Source organism: Prionailurus bengalensis, chromosome A3 (genome assembly GCF_016509475.1).
Source record: "Prionailurus bengalensis isolate Pbe53 chromosome A3, Fcat_Pben_1.1_paternal_pri, whole genome shotgun sequence".
Classification (NCBI taxonomy): Eukaryota; Metazoa; Chordata; class Mammalia; order Carnivora; family Felidae; genus Prionailurus; species Prionailurus bengalensis.
In genome coordinates, this window is record NC_057354.1 from 188786 (window position 1) to 212760 (window position 23975).

Sequence of the window (23975 nt, forward strand, 5' to 3'; positions counted from 1 at the left end):
ACTACCATGGTACAGAATGAAGCCATAACACAACAGTGAAAGAAAACACATGATTCTAATAAAGAAAAGGTTTATTTTTAAAGATTTTTGGAAAACATGTAGTCAAGAATTTCAATCCCACACAGGAAACACGAGCCATGCCAAGAAGGCTGAAGTGCCTGAACGAGGTTTATTGATAGCGTTTGTATTTACCCAATGTGTATCTACTCATTAAAATCTTGGTTTCAAACTTCTGGCATTAATTCCCTGAAAGGTCCACACTGGCAAAAGCATTCTTACATACACAGTTGATTTTTACACTGCATCCTTGATATTTATAAATTTGACATTTGCTGTGTACGTGTCTGTGGCTTTACTACTTTCAAGACACAAATCACACACAGAAATACATACTCCTCAGAACATAAAAGTCCACAGCTGTCTAGAAAGTGGTTTACAATACAGAGGTTACAGGCCACACAGACTATACATAATCCATCTGTCGGGGAACAGACAGCAGTGCATCATCCTGGACTCTGGGGAGGGGCACTTCGGCCCGGGAAAACCCATTTACAATTCTTCTCTACGTGTATAAGATAAACACCAAACTATTTCACATATATTACATCTATATATATTTTTGTAACCAAATTCTGGTTTAAGTATCGCAAACAGACAACATGTAAATACGAACACAAATGTTAGCAAAGGTCTAACCTATGTAGGGAAAAACATGTCTTATGCACGGTGAAGAGGCTTTACAGTCTAGCGTGAAGGCAAATGTGATTTAAAAAATAAATAAAACCCATGTACAATTATAGGAAAAGAACTTAGTCAAGCCACCCAGTGTGACAGATTTCACAAATATGTATTTGACCTTATGCTCCGAATGTCCGTGGATCGCAGAGATCAGTACACTCCGGTCAGCGTGACGTCGGCACAGACGTGCGCACCACTAAGTGATCTCAAGTCCTCACGTAAACGTAAACTGGGCGCTTCTGAGACAGTGACGCCCAGCCTTCCGTTAGAAGCCAGGTTGAGAACAACTGTGAAGTAACTGTCTTTATATAAAATTACATTTCCAGATCTAGGGCAACAGACATATTTTCCCAGCTCTGCATGCACATAGTATCCTGTAGAAAATGATTAAATTACTTAAAAAAACAAGAGAAGTTTAAGAATAAATAAATAAATAAATAAGCAGAACTCGGTTCAGCTGGTGAAACCACAAAGACACACTCAAGCTCAGCAACACCGGATAAAATCAGTCATAAAATCTGGATGATTGATCCCACAGCAGCACTCTGAGTTTGGGTCTACTGTTACCATTTGATACCACTGTTTTCTTCTTTGGGCACAAAAAGCAAGTTTGAAAAGAACCAATGTTTTGGAACTTGGTAAACACAGAAACATGTCAACACAAAGGGCCTAGAGAAGGTAGAATCCACAAGTCCCTGGGGGTTAGACTGTTGTTATTCTAATGCAATGGAGCTACTAAAATACATACATTTGTTATTAAGAAAAATTAGAAAACTAACACATCTTCTTCTCCGGAATTATAAAAGATAAAATCTATTAATCATTACTTTAATGTGATTACAGAAAAGTAGCCAAATGAAGGAAAAAAGAAAAAACAGCACAGGTTGTTGTGACATTGTCCCCAATGTATTTCCTGCAGTCTTAATACTTCCCACCTGTTTTGAGGACCGAGCACATCCATGCCCTAGACACCCATTAACACACTCAAGGTTGCGTCAACAGTCATCCCCACCGTTGGAGTAAAAGTACGGCGGCTCACTGCGCACAACGCTCGCTTCACTCTTGAGTGTTTTCTTTAAGGGATTATCTGACACTGGTTCTTCTAAAGGTAAGAAAAGGCGTCAGGAAGATATTCCTTGAATTATTTTGGAATCCCAGAAAGACATCTGGCCGTTTGATACTTTTGTTCCTCCTCCCCCATCACAAATTTCTCTCTTTTAAAATTACAACGGACAACCCACATACAATCTAATTACATTTATTTAAAATAAGGGACAGCTTTTCGATAACGCTCCCCCCCTCCAGAGAACTAAAAGGGTTAGGGGAGCTCAGCGCCAGTAATTACGAGGCTGACACCATAAAGTGCTAACTTGGACACAGGTGTGTCACACCCAGAAAAGATTTTACACACTTGCAAACTGGCACTTTCACTTTTTCTAAGCAACACAGGTTCCTTTCAACTTCAGTCTTCGTAGGTTATCTTGAGTGGGAGACGGTCACCAAAGCGGTCTCTGCAGGCAGACGTCAGTTTCATCAGAACAAAAAGCAAACACCCTTCTCAAGAGATGCTCTCCCTTCTGAGAAAACCTTCTCCTATGCGCTTTATGTTTATCAGATTATGTTTACTGAAATGATACCACTGAATGGAGATTCTACAGGAAAACCAAGAACGAACTAAAGACAGGAAGGTCGAGAGGAGAGCCCTTTCCTTCCCCACGGCACGTGCCCGGGCAACCCCTCGGGGACAGCAGGCACAGCATCAGCTCTGCCTCGGTGCCCTGTTCCCACAGACTTACTTCTCCCTGTAATAGAGCAAGTAGTATTTCAGGGGGTCTGGCAGAGGGAGGCTCAGGACCTTCTCCCGTAGGAAGTTCACCGGCGGGGCTGGCTTGGCTTCGGGCGGGGGGGCTCTGTCCTCCTCCCGCGACTCCTCTTCCAAGTCCTCGCAGCTGTTGTCGTCAGAGGGGCTGGAAATCCGACTGGCAAAAACCTCTTTGTCCAAAAAGACGATCGTTTCCATTCGACGGCGGCGCACTCTCCTTCGTTTCACCCCCGGAGTGCTCTTTAGTCCGTTTCCGCTGCTGCTCACCGTTTCCTGACGAATGACCTTTTTAATGGTGCCCCGGATGGCGATGCGAGCCAGGTCCTGGAGGCTTCGCACGGCCAGCGGCGCTGCGGAGCAAAGGAGGAGACGTGTCAACCTTGTCTGAGAGTGACCTGGACAGCACAGAGCCCTAACCCTGGGAAGTCTTCACGTCACTGTCATTCACTGGCGTATTCACAGAACAGGCACGAGAGAGCGTTCCTGGCAAAGTCAATTAGTTAGTGCTCTAGTGCGCATGCATGTGGTCCTTCTCGAAAGATACTTTCAAATACATCGACCCTGAACTTACATAAGCAAGATCGAGATTGTTTGGCTATTCAGTCAGAAGCAAGGGAAAACCCTGGGCTACGGTGTTTTGCTTCTTGGACGGCCAGGTTCATTATTCTATTTACGTATTCATTCGTGGGTTCTAGCTCATCCAGTGGAAACACAGAGGATGTAGGGCTCCAGAATTCTTTTGTCTATCTTAATATTTTCACAGTACTTTACAAACTGAGCATTAGTTCCTCTTTTTTGATTTAAGCAGAGAACAGCAAATCCAAACGTTTTTAGTAAGTACAAAAACTCCAAAGCATACTGAGGAAAAACAGAACCTGGTGATTAACGCAGGCTCAATTTAATGCTCAATTTAACGCAGGCAGTACGCACATGGCAACAGAAGAGCTTTTTTTCTCAAAGGGAGAGGAATGGGGGGCTGTGTGTTTAAGTACATTACACTGAAAGGCAGCGTCACTTCCTTCCCTCCAGTACCTAGCTTCTGCCAAAAGAGATGGCCACCTACCATCTAGGGGGGCTCTTAGATTGTCTGTAACATTTATCACCCAAATCAGAGAGGCCTGCACACAATCCCGTGCGAGGCTCACTGTTCCACAGGACCCCTGGAAAGCGCTCTTGCTGGAGGCTCTCAGCACCTTCTCCCCTTTGTCCACACCAGGCTTCCTCTCCTGCTCAACTGTCCCCTCTCTCGTCCGGGACAGGCTCCAGCACTTGCCCCACTCCGCAACACCGAAATCACGACTTTCCGTTCAGCGCGTCCTGCCTTTCCTTCCCTTCCCTTCCCTTCCCTCTACACGGGCTGTTGCCACTCAGTCTGCTGAACGGACTCCTTCACAGGTCACCAGACCTCCAGGACTCACACTCTGGCTTCCCTGGCTCCCCCCCACCGAGGCGCCCACTTGCAGGGAACTAACTAGGCCCAAGCCTCTCCTGTGAGCTCCCTCCTCCACCCAGGCCAGTGGTGTTCCCTCACGTGCTGATTCCCACCACTTCCCCCTCTCTGTGTGCCTATCGATCTCTGTTTCGGCATCCATCCTGTGGCTTCGAGTAACAAAGACTGGGCAACGGCTCCCAGGGCTCTGCTCCAGTCCTGACTGGGGTCCCAAGCCTCCCACAGACCCACATCTCCAACAGATGCCGGACACCTCAGCCTCCACATCCTTCCTCAGAAAGGCCCTGTGTGCCTGCCCCTGAGTCCCTTCCACTCTAGAGGCCACTGTCTCCATCGACACAACTTTAGGAGTCCAGAAAACTCCAGCCCAGCAGGAAGCAGTTACAAACAACTGGATTGTTCGCTTCAGGAACCCTAAACATCACATGATTCTCCGTCATCCAGCATTTGCTCCGAAGCGCTAGCCTCAAAGCTGGCATCTCAGGGTGCCCTCCATGTTGTCACAACTTTTTTTGAATTTTTTTAGTGTTTACTTATTTTGTGAGAGAGAGAGACAGACAGAATATGAGCAGGGGAAGGGCAGAGAGAGACACAGAATCCCAAGCAGGCTCCAGGCTCTGAGCTGTCAGCACAGAGCCCGATGCGGGGCTCGAACTCACGAACCGTGAGATCATGACTTGCACCAAAGTCGAACACTTAACCGACTGAGCCACCCAGGCGCCCCCGTGTCACCACAACTCTTACCCAGATCGGATCAAGCCCTCACACCAAGAGACTTGTCTTCAACACCCCGCCCCTACCCCCCCCCCCCCCCCGCCCCAGGTCCCATAGATACTCCAACTATGCCCTCACCTCTGGTGCTACTCAGGAAGCATTCTGGAAGGGAGTGCTCCGGCCAACTGCGAGCAATGTTAGCTTATCCTGGTGGGATTTTCAGAGAGCCTGCATGTGACAAAATCACCCTGCAGCCGGCCACAAGGGTAATCAAGAAGGCAGATGCCCCACATCTTTTAGTTGTACTATCTGGTGGCTCTCCACAGCCTACATGATAAACTCAGGTCTAACCTATGTACTGGGCTGGCGTCTCCTGTACAGCCTCACTCAGACCACACCGGGGAGCGGGCATGTGGAAAGTCCACATCAGCCTCTGCTCATGCTTTTTCTCCCTTTCTTCTCTCTTCAGAGAATTCATTTTCACCCAGAAAGACCAAGCACAAAGAAAGGTCCCATCCTCTGCCTGGCCCCTCTCAGGCACTGTCTATATTCTACTGTTGTTTGTTACATTTCAAGGACCACATCTATGGCATGTGACCTCCACTTAGCAGAGACAAAGGCGGAGCATTACTATTCGATAAACGATTCCTCACAAATAAAAAATAAAAAATAAAGTCCTGCAAGGAATTTGCCAACACATGTATTACCTTTGGGTGGTAAGATCATGGTTACTATTTTTCCTTTTTGTACATTTTCCGAATCTTCTAAATGATCAGAATGCAGAAACCATGCTGAATAGTTTTATTTTAAATAAAGTCATTTGCAATTCTCACTGCTATGTAAATTTGTTTAAACTAGAAAACAGTATTTGGATGAATGCCAGCCCTGATGTTTGCTCCTTCTGGGTCTACATCCTGAAGGAGTTGCAGGCACAGGCCTAGCCAAGTCAATGCTCCCCAGCAAGCCTCCCACCACACACCAGCCAACCGGCTGAGACGTGTGCCCATGAGGTGGCCCCAAGGAGGACAAGGTCCCATGACTCAGCAAGAGCCCTCTGGCTCGACGGTACTGGGAACACACTCTCTCTGGAAGAACTTTCCACGTAGCAGAATTAACTCCCTTTTGTGGGAGTCTTCTGCTTCCAATGGCATAACCAGAAATAACTCCTGTGGATTTAAAAGAAGGCCAAAATAACCTAAAATAGGCTAAAAACAGATCATGATTTTTACAATATGTAAAAAACCATTTGTAAAACTGTAAGGCTTCAGAATCCTCTTTAATATTAAAAGGCTCCTTAAAATTTTTCTTTCTCTTCAAATTCTAACGAGATTTTTTAAAAGATCTGAAAGGTAAGTGAAGATCTTTGTACTTACGTAACTGGACAAGTCTTGATTTTCCTGTCTCTGAATGACAGGGCTGGATCAGAGGAGCAAAAGAAACAGCCAGAATCTTTTTGGTTTCCCAAGCAGAAGGACCAGTTCGTGTTATCTTAGTCAACTATCCCAAAGAGAAAATGAGAATATTCAAAAGATTTGGCTACTGTTAGTTTATATTTAACCATTCCTACACGTAAACTAAAAAAACACAGATACGCTAACAATGAAAGAACCTGACATCAGGGGCCCCTAATGTGATGTGGCAGGAAGTACACAGTACTTATTAAAATCTTTGTAAATATGTTTCGCCTGAATATGTTCAAAGCTTCTAGACCGAATTTCTGTTTACAAGAAATACATACGTTAGAGAAAAGAAGTCAAAGGATAACAAGAAGAGACAATCAGATGAGATGACTTCCCAGGACTGTCTGCAAGAGTCCCTGTTGGGGGCAAAAGTAGGGCGGAGGGGGGGTGGGGAACATCCTAAAGTCAAAGTCATTACAGACACTCATGACCACCTATAATGCTTCAGTTTAGACTGGATGCCAGGCTGTTGTTTCCAGAACAGAAACAATAAAAAGACTTTCTTGCAACATGACCACACACAAAACAACAGCTACTGTTACAGTTTTGCCATGACTTCCTTGAAGGTGACGATGCCATCTTGGGTATGTTGGAGCTTCTCCTCACTACGGTGTTTATGTGAATTTCTATGTGACATCACCAAAACACACAGATTTGCAGTGAATCGCAGTATTAGAAGCACAGGAAGAGCCTAATTAGACCACGTGGCCCTCCTGTGTGTTCTGTGTAACCAGTGTCTAACGACCCAAACAGGTGACAGTACTATTTTTGCCCAGCTTTGGCATGCTGAGATTATATGCTCTCTTGTCTAAAAATATCTAAGCCAGCAAAGCTTCTGAAAACTAAGATTCTATGTCATGAATCTGGGAACTGAAAGCATTAAGTGGCCATGTGCTGGGTAAACAGGTCGCTCACATTCCTGTACCCCAGCATAAACTTCTTCTTCAAAAACTTTTTTTCAAGGAGAAATTCCAGTTATGCTAAACACCAAACATTTAAATATAATCTGTCAATAATGTGTGAACCCTTCAGGAAAACTGTAAATCCATATTCTACATTCCAGACGAGGAGACAGATACTGAAAACATGTCCATAATCCTCAAATTATTCAACACGTAACACAATTCCAATAAAAGGTCTGAAGTGTTTCTGTGATGCAACAAAGATTGCTAAAATAATTTAAGTAAAGATGTACTTAAAACAATATTCTGAGAAAGAAGAGCAAAAACGGGGACATCCAGCCCTGCCACATACAACAATCTACTAGCAATGACAGCAACAGCAGGTGGGACTGTTAGCAAGGGCACGGATGGCTCCTCTCCTCTGCTGCTGACAGCGAAGCTGCCGGAAAGGCAGCTGGCCAAAGTCAAAACACAGAGTCTCCAATCAAGCACCCGGAAGAGGTCGTGGGTATGGACAAAGACTAAGAACATCCACAAACATGGATATGCACAGCCTCGTCACAGCGGCACTGCTTGGAAACAGCAAGAAGCTAGAAAGAACCGAACTGGCCATCAAAAAATCACATTCTCATACACCACCAAGAAACGTTTTTAAATAAAATAAGGACAAAAAAGAATTTCTACTTATACTGAACACCAAATACCTAAAATGAACAATAAATGAGGTATAAAACTTACAAACTATCAATTCCCATTTCATGTGTCTGGATAGGTGCATGGGATGGAAAAAAAAGTGCATATCTTCACGTATGAAAAATTGTGTTTGCTTATATAGTTTTTGCATAAACACATAAACTAAAAACAAACAAAATGGTTACCTACAGGTGAAGTAGAGGGAGCACAGAGGGGAAAAAATTCTGTGAGTTTTCATTACTTAAACTTTGGAATCTTATAAATGTTTTACCAAGTTACAAAACCTAAAACGGCAATCCCTAAACATTGAAAACAAATGAGCTGTGAGTCAGGCTGATGGTATAACCTCACAGGAAAGCATTATTTCCAGTGACTTTAAAACATGTTAATTTCTACATCCCTAGTGTAATATAAGGGCCAAAGAAGCTCCCCACCCCCCAAGCCCCCGCCCACATCTTGACCCAGTTTCAGAAATCAAATCCTTGGTGCCGATGCTGTGGATAAACAAGGAGCTGCGTCGGCGAGGCCTGGGACTTTCAAGCATGGCAGACCGAAGAAGTCAGAAAAACCCTCTCGGCCTGACTTCAAGATGGAAGTACCACTATAAATCCATGGTGTATTTTATGTCCAAAAAAACCAAACCAACAAAAAACATAAGATTGCGTGTGTGTGTGTGAACTTCCTAGCTCCAGAGTTCCACTGGAAAACTCACCCAGCATCAAAGATTCCCACAAAGGCCCCACCTGTGTTCTCTAAACACCAATTCCCACTGAACTTCAAATTAACAGAGATCCTCAGAAATGGCTAGCTCCAACTTTGTTGTAAAAAATATACATATGTGTACAGAGTGGGTGTGGAACATCTTTTCTTACCAGAAAGTAACAAAACTATCACAGACTACTGAAATTGTATCCAAGCCCAAGAGCCAAGCTGGAGAGGTCCCCACGGGCCAAGACAGCACATGTTAAGCTTCATTAAGAATGGCGTCATCATTGGGGCGCCTGGGTGGCTCGGTCGGTTAAGCGTCCGAGTCCGGCTCAGGTCACGATCTCACGGTCCATGAGTTCGAGCCCCGCGTCAGGCTCTGGGCTGATGGCTCAGAGCCTGGAGCCTGTTTCCGATTCTGTGTCTCCCTCTCTCTCTGCCCCTCCCCCGTTCATGCTCTGTCTCTCTCTGTCCCAAAAATAATAAATAAAACGTTGAAGAAAAAAAAAATGTTTAATAAAAAAAAAAAAAGAATGGCGTCATGATTAAGATATTAAGTACGTTTATATCCATTAATTTACACCGACACTAAAAATCAAATAAAATCTTATTAGTCACCAGATTATTGAGGAAACTAGTAAACAAAAGTTAAGAATCAGAATGTATCCAGCCTCTCCTTCTACAGTGTGCCTAGGGTAACCAAATAAATGATGAGGGTGTTTCTCCTTAAGTATTCCAGGTACTATGAAGTTGCAAGTTGCAGGATACAAAATCAATGTACAGAAATTCGCTGCATTTCTAAAAACTAATAACAATGAAGCAGAAAGAGAAATTAAGAAAATGATCCCATTTATAATTGCACCAAAAATAATGAAATATCTAGGAATAAACTTAACCAAGGTAGTGAAAGGCTTGTACTCTGAAAACTATAAAACACTGATGAAAGTAACTGAAGGTGACACAAAGACACAAAATGGATTAAGCAGTTAAACATGAGACCTGAAACCATAAAAATCCTAGAAGAGAGCACAGATGGTAACGTCTCTGACGTCGGCCACAGCAACTTCTTTCTAGATACATCTCCTGAGACAAGGGAAACAAAAGCAAAAATAAACTGTTGGCACTACATCGAAACAAAAAGCTTCTGCACACCCAAGGAAACAACCAACAAAACTAAAAGACAACCTACTGAATGGGAGAAGATAGTATTTGCAAATGACATTACCCAACCATGAAGAAGCATGAAATCTGGCCAAGTCAGAGAAAGACAAATACCATGATTTCGCTCATATCTGGAATTTAAGAAATGAAACAAATGAACAAGGAAGGGGGTGGGGAGGATACAAAACAGGCTCGTCGAGAACAAACTCATGGTCTCCAGAGGGGAAGTGGGTGGGGGACGGGGGAAACCGGTGAAAGGGATGAAGAGTACACTTACTTATCTCAGGGAGCACTGGGTGACGTATGGAACCACTGAATCACTGTATCATACACCTGAAACTAACGTAACCCTGTTACGTTAACTATATTAGAATGAAAATTACAAAGAAAAAAGCGGGGCGCCTGGGTGGCTCAGTCGGTCGAGTGTCCGACTTCGGCTCGGGTCATGATCTCACAGCTCGTGAGTTTGAGTCCCGCGTTGGGCTCTGTGCTGAGAGCTCGGAGCCTGGAGCCTGTTCAGATTCTGTGTCTCCCTCTCTCTGCCCCTCCCCCGTTCATGCTCTATCTCAAAAATAAACAAACATTAAAAAAATTTAAAAAAAAAAAAGGAAAGAAAAAAGTATTCGAGGTACTAAATGATGAGAAATGATGGAAACAGAATTTACCATCCTGTAGCCCTTAATGAAACAGTGGATCAGGACCACATTTGCACTGCTGGCATCGGGTATGATGTGAGTGTATATGGACATACACTGTAATACCTGGTAAGTATTCTCGCACCCTCCCTCCCCACCAAAAGTTGAGTCAAACTGCAAACTAGGCAAGTCTTTGGATCCAATTAGCAATTCACAGCGAAAACAGAGAACAGAAGAAATATGTAAGATACCACCACAGAGATATGTAATCTCCAAATCCAGGCTGTAGGAAACTCTATAAGACAAATGCAAGGATAAAGTAAAAAAAAAAAAAAAAAAGTTATAGATAAGAAACACTTTAGACATATATCAACCAGGGGTGCCTGGCTGGCTCAGCCGGTGAAGCATGCGACTCTTGATCTCAGGGTTGTGAGTTCAAGCCCCACGTCGGGTGCAGAGATTACTTGAAACTAAAATCTTTAAAAAGGAGAGAGCAAGATACCAACCAAATGCAAGACACAAACCAAATGTTTCTCACAAATTCCATCAGCACTGTAAGTTGACTTTTGCCTCCAGAAAAGTTACTGATACCACAGGTCTGGGAACTCTGCTGTTTGAACTGCTCTGCGGGAGAACACAACGCTCTGTACGTGGCCCAAAGCTGATAAACGGATCTGGAGCACATTCAAATATGTCTTACAAATGCACAGTATGAAAACACAATTGTCTTGTTGAATTATGACGCTGCACACGTGAAACTAATACGTGAATTACATCTCAAAAAAAAGGAGGGCAAGAGGGAACTTGGGGGGGCAATAGAAAATGTTCTGTATGTTGTTTGCATTGTATGCTACCTCTGTCGTCACTTGTCAAAACTCAATGGATTATACAGTTAAAATTGTTCAGTTTTATTCTATGTGAATTGTACCTTAATAAAACTGACAAAATTTAAAAAAAAGATATAATCAAATGAAACCCTATTCAAATAAACTATTCAAATAAATTCTGAGATAATCAGGAAAATCTGAACACCAGCTGACCATCTGAAAACACTAAGAATTACTTGATCGTAATTTCAGGAATTACTGAATCCTACACGAACAGCACTTGGGGTGGGATTGTAAGCAGTTTTTCTTAATTATCATATCTTCCGGATTTTCTACAATGAATGATTACTTTTTAAACAAAATAAATGCTAACATTTTAAAATTGCAGAAAATCACACAAAAATGCACGATCGCCCATTTTTATCATTTCCATTTTTCCTGCTTCTTTGTGATGGAGACATTCTTCCTTAGGACCAACTCAAGTTTGATTAATCTTGCTCATTTCTTACAATTTGTTTGCCTCAGTGCAGCACAATATCCACAGCACACAGAAACATGACCAAATAGCAGACTTAGACAAGGTTCATACTAAGGAAGAGACTCCTGTAGAATGCTCACTGTCACAGAACCAAACAATCAGACTAACAATCAGAATTACGGAAGTAATTTTTATGTGTGAGCCTAACAACAGAATAAGCATACTAGAATAACTGTGGAGGAGGGAAGGCAGGTGGGAGAGAGGAAGGAAAACAGGAGGAGACAGAGGGATGTGAGCGCAGGGCTTACAGTGCAGGCTCCAGGGTGCCTTCCTGGGTCTGCCCTGGCCCCAGCTAGGCTGTCTTTATGCCCTGTCCCTGCCTGGGTCCTCATCTGTGAAATGGACGGAATTGTTGAGGGATACAAGGAAAAATGTATGTAAACTTCCCGGAGCAGAACTTGGCCCACAGTTAAACACGTCAGTTATGAAAGGGATCTGACCTTCTCCTCCAGCGGCATGACAAGGATGCCCCCTACTTTGAGAAGACTCTTCATGTATTCTTCATGCTCTTTCTGCACACCAGCCCCACAGTACACACGATCGTACTGAGAACAATCTGGAGAAATCTCCAGGCAATTGCCAATAACAAAGGAAGGTTCACAGAAGTCAAATCTAGAAGCAAAAAATGTTTTCCGTAACTGAACTGATCACATTACAAGTCTACAGAGTAAATCTATGTTAACCACGGATTAGTTTTTCATTGAACAACCCTATAGTGAGGTAATGCGATTCACAGAGCCAGAAGCGAGAAGACAGACTTCCAAAAAGAATTATATTCTTAATTAACAGAATCCAAGAAATTCCAAACAAAACATTATGGAAGTGAATGCCATAAGCACGATCCAAGCTTAAATCATCCAACCTCCATTCATCACAGTCTTTGTTCCGTTTTTAATGACTACCTTATTTAGGATCTACTAAAAACGAGTAAAATGAAAGAAAAATACATTTGGTGTTTCTAAACATGGTAAACTCTAAAATAAGAACTTTAATGCCTTATTTAAAAAAGGCAAGAAGTAATTATATATACTACTTAAAGACAAATGCAACAATTCTGTTCTAGAAACTATTAGATGAAAACATGTTGTCTGTGTCAGAAACACGAAAATTGAGCAAAATGAATATTCTACTTCCTTTCTCTTATTATGGTGGTGAAAAATCAGTCTTGCCCTGGTATCATAGTTAAAAAAAAAAAACAACCCTAGAGCCCTCAAAACTACAAAATAGGGGCGCCTGGGTGGCGCAGTCGGTTAAGTGTCCGACTTCAGCCAGGTCACGATCTCGCGGTCCGTGAGTTCGAGCCCCGCGTCAGGCTCTGGGCTGATGGCTCAGAGCCTGGAGCCTGTTTCCGATTCTGTGTCTCCCTCTCTCTCTGCCCCTCCCCCGTTCATGCTCTGTCTCTCTCTGTCCCAAAAATAAATAAACGTTGAAAAAAAAATTTTAAAAAAAAAAAAAAACTACAAAATATTTACAAAACAATTAGAACAGGGGGTGCCTGAGTGGCTCAGTCAGTTAAGAGCCGGACTTCGGCTCAGGTCATGATCTCACGGTTTGAGTCAAACCCCACGTCGGGTTCTGTGCTGACAACTCAGAGCCTGGAGCCTGCTTCAGATTCTGTGTCTCCCTCTCTCTCTCTGCCCCTCCCCTGCTCACACTCTGCCTCTCAAAACTGAATAAACGTTAAAAGAAAAAAAAATTTTTTAAACAAAAAATAATTAGAACAGCTATACATATACCCCTGATTCTCCTGCCAAAGTTGAATCATGTTTGCTGGTATCCGAACACTAATAAACTCGTTTCTCTCAACTAATCAAAAGTTAAATTGTCATTCACACACCAACCCAAGGCTAGTTAGTATCTGATCTTACTTGTCAAAGCTGTCACTGGTTCGAATGAAGAAGTCCAGCTTCTGCTTTGCATATTCTATTACATCTGAATGGAGTTCAACCCCGTGGTTCACACCAAAAGGACCTAAAAGGTTTCAGAATAAGAAAACTTTTAGAACTAGGGCAAAAATTCTTACTCTTTATTTCTATTTTTTCAATTGCAATGCACCAGATTCAGCACGTATAATTACATGAAGAAATTTGCAAGGTTTTGAGGTCTTGCCACATTATTGGACCTAAATCAAAAAGCTAATCTTTAAATATGCAGGGTAGACTATGCTCGCCACTCGTTTCTTTGACATTACTAACTCCACACCTTTCCAAAGCCTGGGCCTCCCTGCTCTCAATCATTTGAAGATGCAAAAAAAACAAAAACAAAAACAAAAACAAAAACAAAAAACAAGATCTGCAACCAGGAATTCAAGATCTCACTAATGAATTGAAGAAGAAAAATGTATTTCCAAATGAAACTGGACACAGGCCTATTTGCCATAGAGGTCACCCTACTCAGACATGAAAATTTTAATAATCCTCACAAATAGGTTTTGATCATCATTAAAATAAAACTATAACTGGGGCGCCTGGGTGGCGCAGTCGGTTAAGCGTCCGACTTCAGCTCAGGTCACGATCTCGCGGTCCGTGAGTTCGAGCCCCGCGTCAGGCTCTGGGCTGATGGCTCAGAGCCTGGAGCCTGCTTCCGATTCTGTGTCTCCTTCTCTCTCTGCCCCTCCCCCCTTCATGCTCTGTCTCTCTCTGTCTCAAAAATAAATAAACGTTAAAAAAGAAAAAAAAATTTTTTTTAAAAATAAAACTATAACCAAGTCACAATGAAACATTTTTTTTATACCAAAGGAAAATTGTCAGTAATTGGAAATAAAGCTGTAAGAAAAGGTGGACGCCCACTTAACGATAAAGTCTTTGCCTCCGTATAGAACTGCCTCCAGATGAAATCTACGGACACAGACAGCTAGGGGAGTCTCTGTTGTGGGAATCCGTTTATAGGAAGGTCAGCAACAGGCAACGCTCATTTGTGATCACGGAGGGCCAAAGAGTGCTCTCCTTTCTGGAGGGGGAGGGGCAGCATGACAGCCACCGGGGTGCCGATTCTATTCGGAACTTTGTGCTTGCAGGAATGTGAATACTTACGTACAGGTTCACCAAGCCCCACACCTCACACCTGTTTGTGTACCAGAGGTAAGTCACACTGCCATTATTAGAAGCCTCCGTGTGAAAACCAACGGGGCATGTAATACCTTATTCACTAGACAGATATACTGAAGTCACAGCGCAGCACCTAACACCACAATCCAACAGAAATACGGGAAAATCAGCAACCATCCGCACACCCGTACCGTTACATTTTGCCACCTGGGCTTCCCTGGCCCCTGACGGCACTACAGCCATCCCAAGCCAAGGCTTCCCTCTCCTCCACCTGGACAACTTACCTGCGACTCTCTTCTCTCAACACCTGTCATACACACAGCTGCGGCCAAAACATTCTCTCATTAAAACACACCTTACTTGAGAAGTCGCATTTTCACTCTTTACAGCATCAAATCCAAATTATCTAACTTCAAGACCCTCTGCCCAGTCGCTGACTTCCACCCCCACTGCTCTCAGGCTGGCAGCATTGTACCGGAATCCAAGAAAACCTTTCTCTACCTTCCCAGTCGTCATAGTTTCATCCGCCCCTCTGTCAACACCTATTAAGTAGTTCATTCTAACAACACATAGGGGACATAGTTCCCAAGAAGCTTAACACCAAACACAGTGTTAATCCATAGCTCCTGACCCACCCCAATAACAAGACGATTAAGAGGGGAGGAGGGGACACAGAGCAACAGTCAGGACGAGACATCAAGGGCGTGGCACTACACCCAGACCACAAGGCCCCTGATGAGGGCACTGCCCTCCCTAATCACACTGCACTTTCGGGTCAGTGGGACAGGAATGCGGCAGAAAGGGCAAAGAGTTCAGGGCCAGGTGGAAGGGCAGCTGAGGCCAAAAACGTCAGATGAAAGACTCCAGACCTCACACCTGCAAGTAGTGGGTGGCCAGCATGGCCTTCAGCTCTCCAGCGATGTGCTGGAAGCAACGCTAAAGGCCGGATGAGCTGGAGTGAGGCCCAGGACACGTGCTGTCGGGACAGAGGTATCGGTCCAGTGCACGCAGCCTCCTCCCTGCAGATCCAAGATGTCTGTGCAGCAAAGGAAACTCTCCAGTCACCTCCTTCAGATACATCCAAGCAGTACACAGTGTCCTCTACAGCCCCCCAAAAACCTCCCCCCCTTCAGGTCTCTCTCTCCCCACCGCAACATCTAGTTACATTCCCAGCAAACAGGGGACTCAGAGAACACAAGCCATTTCTTTATGACTTCTAGGGAACGTCCAGTGCAACAGGTCACCTCAGGCTTACCATATGCCCTCTTTGCCTGAGGCTCTTATTTTCAATAGCGTTTCTAACCTAGTCAACATGATACCCCATCCCCCTCTCCGCCAAATATCATATCGTCCTTAGCTCCCCCATTTTCTGCTCCACTGAAGGGAAGTGCCCTTCACTAATACCAGAATGACACATAACCTGGGGTCCTGTGCAAAGCAGTTTAAATCCAAGACAAAGTGCGTGCAAAAATCATTTAGCTTTAAAGAACAAAACAAGGGGCGCCTAGGTGGCTCGGTCAGTTAAGGGTCAGACTTGCTCAGGTCACGATCTCAAAGTTCACGACTTCATGCTGTCAGCGCAGAGCGCTTCACCATCGCCCGCCCCACTCACATGCTCTCTCAAAAATAAACAAATATTGGGGCGCCTGGGTGGCTCAGTCGGTTAAGCGTCCGACTTCGGCTCAGGTCACGATCTCGCGGTATGTGAGTTCGAGCCCCGCGTCGGGCTCTGTGCTGACTGCTCAGAGCCTGGAGCTTGTTTCAGATTCTGTGTCTCCCTCTCTCTCTGACCCTCCCCCGTTCATGCTCTGTCTCTCTCTGTCGCAAAAATAAATAAACGTTAAAAAAAAAAAATTTTTTTTAAATAAAAAAATAAAATAAATAAATATTAAAAAAGGAAAAAAACAAAAACAAAAAACCGCATTTAAAAATCTGAAGATACCAATCTATAGCCTGAAGTCAAATGATCAGTCTCAAAATATCACCAAATTCCCAAGCCTATATAAACTTATAAATCTTGGGGTGCCTGGGTGGCTCAGTTGGTTATGCGTCTGAGTCCGGCTCAGGTCATTATCTCACAGTTTGTGAGTTCAAGCCCCACGTCGGGCTCCATGATGACAGCAGAGTCTGCTTGGATCCTCGGTTCCCCCCAGTCCCGCTCTCAAAAATAAATAAACATTTAAAAAAAAAAAAAAAAAAATGTCATTCCATACCCATGAATACCGACTGTTACTGCTAAGATTGTCTGTAACAACCGCAAAGAAACAATGTTGTGGCCTGCACAGCGATGGCTCTCGCCTGAAATCTCCAACTAAGAATCTCACACTAGTTTGACCAAGAGGCGTGTGCACACAGGCACGTTCCTGATATTCCTTAGCGGGTCTCGTCACGACGCCTGGCACCTGCGGCCTGTGGTCCAGATGCCACCCCCTCACACGGACCACCGAGCAGCCCCAGCCCCTCTTTACAGCAGTCTTTTAAAGCACAGGTTAGCTCCCGTTGCTCACTCCACCTCACTCAGAGTAAAAACAGACACCTGAGCCCTCAATGACCAGCCAGCCCTGCTGTTTCAACAACAAACATGCCAATTCCCGTGTGCTGTCTCACAACTTGTTTGGAGAAAGGGGCAAAATGTCTTCAAATAAGATAACTTGTCCTTCCCATCCCTGGAATTTATTTACAAAGAAAAACCTACAGGTATTAACTCTTTTAGCATTAAAACAAAGCAAAGCAAGACTGCTTGGAACAATTTTAACTTCCAGGGAACTTTAAACTTAATTAGTCTCAGTTTACAGACAGAGAGACAAGGCAGGCTGTGTGACTGTATTAATCAGGAAATCACTGTAAGGTCCCACTGTAATTCTCTAGGTCCTGTGCTGTCCTGAAGGAGGGTGCGCTGAACGGACTGCGGAACTTCAGGTGGGAGGGGGCAGGAACAGGAGGGGTCCCCGCAGAAAACTCAGAGGCCTGCCTCCACCAGCCCAGCCAATGGCTGTGCATAAACAATCCCGGGGAGCAGGGGGGGAGTGCTCCGAAGGCCAAGTGCCGTGAGACAAGGCCCCACACTCTCTCCAGGTTTACCTAGAATGAGCCCCACCATGGAGCTGAGGTAGCCAGTGCCGCTGCCCAGGTTCAAGAAGGAGAGGCCTGGCTGCAGGTCCAGAGCTTCCATGACTTCTGAGTAGATGCACGGGGCTGAGAGGTGGATGTTTCCATGCTTCCACGCCAGGTCTTTATACGCATTTTCTTTAAATTCTTCCAGATAATAGTCTGCGCGGTCGACAGCTCGGAAAGCCTGCTCCACCAGCTCAGTCCGGATGTACTGTGCTTCTTTCAAATTGTCTATCAGTTCATCGTTGTCCTCACCAGCACTCACAGCACCTCCCATCGTCAAGACCACACTCAGGCAATACTGCAATGGAAAAAGTTTCCAAAGAGCTGTTTACGGAACAGGTAAAAGCCCAACAGAGTTTCTAATAACAGCCAATGTCGAATTCTAAAATAATACACGTGGAATGTATTTTGTCGGTACCCACCCACCACCCCACCCCAAGGATGCCAAATTCAGAAGGTTAAAAACAAACCAAAAGTTATGTATGAAATTCCATTGTATCCATCCAGAAGTAAGTTTATAGTTCATAATACTGAATGAATCCAAATGACCCTGAGGTACCTAAAACATATTTGACAACTGAAAAACATCATTTAAGTATGAATTCGATACTTCAGTACAAATTGTCAATCTACAAAATCAGCTATTTAGGACTGAAATTATCTTGCATATAGATCTGCCCTAACAGGGACACAAGACAAAGTCACTGAATAGAAACACAAAAAGAACACAGATATGTCTAAAAAAAAAAAATCATGCTAATATCAGCTTCTCTTTGAATATTTCAAGTGTTGTAGATCACTTTTGGTAAATCATTCTTTAAAAGCAAAAAAGAATAAAATTAAGGTGAACAACAAATACTACAGTTACTCATTCTTATTTGAAATTAAAATTTAACTGGTGTCCTATTTTTATCTGACAACTCTACACCCCCACATACACATAAACATCAAGGCAAGCGATCCATTCAGTCTGTTCTTTTGGATATCTGGATGTACAAATTTCAGGCAAAAACACCACTAACAACACTCTCTCACCCAACTGGATGAATGGTGACGTTTTATCGTAACAAGTACAGAATCTGTTTCCAGGCTACAGCTGCTACTAGATGTCCTCCACCCCCTCTGGCAGTGTATGCTCGGCAACCTCTCCACCTCTGGCCAACAGAAGGTCCACTGCTTACCTTCTTCCCAGCTGCCTTCAAGAAGACAAAAGCGTGACCCCCGTGAGCCAACTGCTAACATACAATGTTCCTCCATCTAATTCAGGGATAACCTTCTCCCAGCTGAGGAGGTCTTACTTTTCCTAAACCACAAAAAATATCTTCTCCAATTTTATACTTACTCCACATAACTATTTTGAAAAGAACGACTTTACGTCACATAAAATGGTAACGTTTTACAAAACATCTGACATAAAACTGTTGGGAAAAACAGAAACCACCAGGCTTCGTGAAGACTGGCACATTCTCCGAATCAGGACAACTTCCTATATCATAATTTACGATCACAAGGTTTATCCTCACCTCCCCCCCCCCCCCCAGTCGTCTGCATTTCTAACAGCAGAACGAGAACCATCAGCAGTAGAGACTCCATACACACGCACGCCGCTGGCGACTGCACCGGGAGAGGTTTTCCAGGAATAAAAACAAGTGACCACACGATGAATCGTCCGCTTCTCACGACAAACACACAAAATATGTAAAACATGGGGCTTAGCACAAACGCTCTTCCATTTATGGTTGGGATCGTTCATCTTCATCAAGATTTTAGAGCTGAAGGTCATAGTTTCCAAAGCACTGGGGTGGTCCAATTACTAGACTTTCACCCCATTTCAACTCGTTTCAGAGCCACTGTTAGGGTTAGGGTCCACGGCCAGCAAAGTTAGCTGCAGGGAGAGTGCTAATGAGGTCATGCTTAATCTTGGATAAGCCACTTAGTGCTGAGGCGACAGTCTACACCTCTAGTCTGGGGCAGTCATCTGAAAATTTAGGTCACTGCTTAAAAGTGGAGTTGCATTTGCTGCTTAAAGGTCTATTTAGGAAAAGGCCTGGAAACCACATATACTCCACGGAGGCTCTAACCCTGCATACAATGTTCTATCATTCTACCTCAGTATCATCATTCTATCTCCAGAAAGCAAAAACTATATATTGGGTATATTTTATTTTCCACTAAGTAACCTATCATTTATTTTCAACTTCTCCTCACTTTGAAAGTATGCAAAAGCTAGCCTTTTACTAAAAAGAGCTACAACTTTTTACAGGTACCACCTGCCAGCCACTGGAGCTCCTTTTAGTTTCACGACATGACGAGGCAAATTGAGCAGCTACTTTGCTCATGATCACACACCAGTGTGTGAGAAGGCGGCCAGAATTCAAACTCAGGGCTGTCTAGCCAAAGGCCTACGTTCGTTACCCCACACCAAAAGCAGCTTTTAAAAATTCTCAAGGGAGAAACATTCTTTAACACAAAACACGTTGGTGATCTTTGCCCCAGATGACAGACTAAAAACTATGGGGCAACCCTACCTGTTTGTCACCGGTGGGATGCATGGGACCATCTATATAGGGTTCGATATCGCTAACCTGCCTCCCTCACACTGGATGCAATCACTGCTTATTACTGACCACCCACGTGACTGGCAATTCTCAACGTAATTCACTACTCTGGGGTAAATGGCCAACAGGACAACCTTACTCTCATAGTGCTCCTTCCAAAATCAACTGCCTGTGGACAGTGAGGAAGATGGTTCAAGCAGCAGCAGGCATGGGAAGGTCTCGTGATTGACAACCAAGGAGGCTATAGCTGGGTCAACACAGCTGCACAGCTGTGACAATGGGGGCTCAGGATTCCAGTCCACACTGGGTTCGTCAGACTACACATGGAGAGTCGTGTTCCAACCTGAATATCCCTTCTTAAGGGAAATATGGACACGGTAATGTCATACGCAAAATGAGCGAAGGAAAAGGACCCTGCAGTGTAAGCCGTGAGGTTTTTCTTGTCTGTAATGCCAGTGCCTAAGTTTAGATTGGTGAGGAATAAACATTTTGCCTCCCGCCACTCAATGAGGTAAACCAGGACACCTCCCCCCAGAGTATCCTCTATTTGAGACCAGCTCTTAGTTGATTTTGATAAGAGACCTTTTGGGCCACTTATCTTTTCTCTTCCCAAGCTTTAAGTTTGCTTGTAAACTCCCCAATAAAGATCAAGCCTCAGAAACCCCTAGGCCCTCACCCTCGACTCCAATAAAAGCAGAACCCAGGCCTGTGCTCCCTCAATCTCTCTCTTCACAGCCTCCCACTTCACTGTGTGGCCCCAGGTATGCTATAAAATGTCCAGGCTCTGTAAGTAATAAACCTTTGTTAATTTTCAAAGTTTCCTGGTGGTTATTACTGAAAGGTGTCTTACAATCATAATAACCACAAGGGCCAGTCCAACGGCGTTGGTTATTAATAGGCTGAGACCAGCAGAAAGCAGACCTAAAACCACACCTCCTGTTGGCAGAATAATGAAAGAAACACAGATTTCTCATCTTGAAAACTAAAACTCTCGAAAGGAATACATACAGAGGGATTTTCTTCAAATACTTGAAAGGCTGCCATATATACAATATTCACGGACCGATAAAAACTGGGGCAGAACACATCAGATGGAGATCATTTCTACTAAACACACAGAAAAGCTTTCTAACAACTAGATTCCAAGTACTGCACTGTTCTCAGAACCTGGAGAGCCTCTCACCCCCAGAGACATCCCAGGCCAGGTACAGCTGAGGTGGGTCCAAGAGGTCAAGGCACTGACCCCATCACCTCAGAGGTCCCCTCTCATTCCACCCGTAAGGCTCTACTTCACCCGAGCAGAGCCCCAAGTTGGGAGTTGTTTATAGGAACCTGACTTCACTGATTCTTGAAGGACAGTCTACTCAACACCCAAAACAGAGTTGTTTACTTCAGCCACCCCTCTGCCAAAAAAGAAAGAAGAAAACCATCACAGGTTTGTGACGAACAAAGGGGAAAGACAGACATGTAGATAGCTTTTTTGAGGACAACACTCGAGCAAACATCCACCTGAGAGGCACATCCCATGGAAGAAAACAAAACTCGGGCACCCCAAGCAAGTTCTCCTTCCCCAGCTACAGACCTTCTTCAGATGCCTTGAAGTCCCGGGGCTCTGTGCCAATTCTAGTATCCCCGAGGCTTGGAAAGGCCAACCAACCATGTCACAGACTATCACCTCCTTTTTTTTCTTTTTAAAGATTTAATTTTAAGTAATCTCTACACCCATGCTCAACTGACTGAGCCAGCCAGACGCCCCTAGACTATCACCTGCTGAAAAGCTCCAAGGTAGAATCTGTTTTAAACCCTGATAAACCTTGACTTGCCTTAGAACTACAAGCGCTTCCTACTTAGTAAACTAGGGACAGATTAGATTGCACGTCTGTAGAGTCAAGCAAATCCAAGCGTGCAAGCAACGGGCACTGGGAGACCTCCGGGAAGCCCTGGAACGCTGGAGGGCGAACCGCAAGGCTCACCCCGAGACAACCCCCCCCTCCCCACCCGCCCACCCGCCCGGGCAGCGGAGCAGGGGAATGAAGGGACCCGGGCTCCTTGGAGGGGAGGTGCCGGGTCGGGTTGGGGGATGGAGGAAGAGAGGTGGGAGGGGGAACCCCGGGGAGGGGAACGCTGGTTGGGGGGAGGAGGAGACGCCCCGCGGAGGGGGGAGGGGGGAGTCGCCGGAGGAGCGGGGAGAGGGGAGACAGGAAGGGAAGACGGCCGGGGAGGCGGGGAGAGGATAGGAGAACGCCGGAGCGGAGAGGGACGCCACCCGGAGGAGGGGTCCAGGCGCTCGGGGCCGGGAGCCAGGAGGGGGGACAGAGAGGAGGGAGGGGCCGGGGGGAGACGCCGCCGCCCGCCGCAGGCCGCAGGCCGGGCCAAGGGCGGCGGCGGTGGCGGCGGCTCTACCTCCGGGCTCGGCCGGCCCGCGAGATCAGGCCGCCTGGGCCGCGACCAGCAGCTCCTCGGGCGCCCCTCGCCCGTCCGCGGCCCGGCTGCGCTGCCCCGACCTCTGCCGCCGTAAACATCAGCCGCCCCACTGCGCCTGTGCGCGCAACGGCCCGACTGCGCGTGCGCCCCCCGCCTGGCGCTTAAAGGGGCGACGGCGAGGCTGGTGGGCCCAGGCACGGTCCCCGCCGCCGGACGACTTTCCGACCGACCGCAGACTGACCTCGAGGCGCGTGCGAGGCAGGAGAGAGACGCAGGGCCTGAAGATATTGGGGAGGGGGTGGTCAAAGGACAGCTGCAGGTGAGGACAAAGGACAGTGCAGGTCCGCGCTCCACCAGGCAGGGACCCAGCAAGGAAGGGCTAACCGGTGAAGAAGAAATGAAAACGCTGTGTGATGGACAGTAACTCGAGGCGGTGACTACTCTCGCTTGGGCGACACGGAAGGGACATCGGAGCAAAGGTCTGCAGGACAAGAAGGATCCAGCTGAGCCAACAGAGGGGCCGATGGCTGCAGATCCGGGAAAGCAGACGTGGACAGAAGCCACCTGCCGTGCCCACACCTGAGAGGAGGCCACAGCAGGCCCCCCGGCCCACCCACCCCTACTCCTCTCGAGTAGGCTGCCAACTCCCACACCTGCACCTGGGCAAACCCTTCACCTCTTTTCTGGGCCTCCGCAGAGAAACGCAGAGTGGGAACAGACCCCGTGTAAGTTCTGTCCCACAAAGTGAACCGTGAACCCGTACATTCTCATATTGTGGAGCTGGTTTACATAGCAGTCTCCATAACAGACAACTGACGACATCCCAAATGACACAAAGACCCAGCACAGTAGATTCTCAAGAAATGAAAGTTACTGTCATAAGGTTTTCATTCCTAGAGGATGATGGAGTTTGGGCAAGGGGGCAGACTGGTCAAATTTCTTTGGGTCCTTCGAGGCAAAGAGAACTGTTTTTGAGTAATATGAAAAGGAGTGATATAAAAGGGAACATTATGCCAATATGAACTTCCCACTGCACTGGAGGAAGGAGGAGGAAGCTGCCCCTAGGAAAGCGTGCTGGGCGGGCCATGTGCTGGATGACAGGAGAGTGTGGTTGCAGACCCTGCAGACCTGGAGGAGTCAGGGTGTGTGTGCACCCACATGTGCGTCCCACACAGAAAGCACAGAGT

General features: G+C 45.5%; 1 protein-coding gene across 4 annotated transcripts; it reads right to left on the reverse strand.

The window, feature by feature from the left end:
* Positions 1 to 53: 53 nt before the first annotated feature.
* On the reverse strand, positions 54 to 22920 carry PCMTD2 (protein-L-isoaspartate (D-aspartate) O-methyltransferase domain containing 2). Of its 4 annotated transcripts, none has more exons than XM_043553350.1 (7): positions 22768 to 22907; positions 18277 to 18365; positions 17774 to 18104; positions 13514 to 13616; positions 12086 to 12257; positions 6098 to 6221; positions 54 to 2910 (listed from the first exon to the last, which is right to left on the reverse strand). In XM_043553350.1, the coding sequence occupies exons 3-7, from the start codon at positions 18078 to 18080 to the stop codon at positions 2531 to 2533; spliced, it is 1086 nt and encodes a 361-aa protein (XP_043409285.1). In that variant the 5' UTR covers positions 18081 to 18104; positions 18277 to 18365; positions 22768 to 22907; the 3' UTR covers positions 54 to 2530. The 4 variants fall into 4 exon arrangements, 3 of the variants coding, with proteins under 3 accessions (XP_043409285.1, XP_043409283.1, XP_043409282.1); XR_006292838.1 differs by lacking the exons at positions 18277 to 18365; positions 22768 to 22907 and adding exons at positions 4863 to 4952; positions 21947 to 22337 and having other exon boundaries at positions 2742 to 2910; XM_043553348.1 differs by lacking the exon at positions 18277 to 18365 and having other exon boundaries at positions 22768 to 22920.
* Positions 22921 to 23975: the final 1055 nt, after the last annotated feature.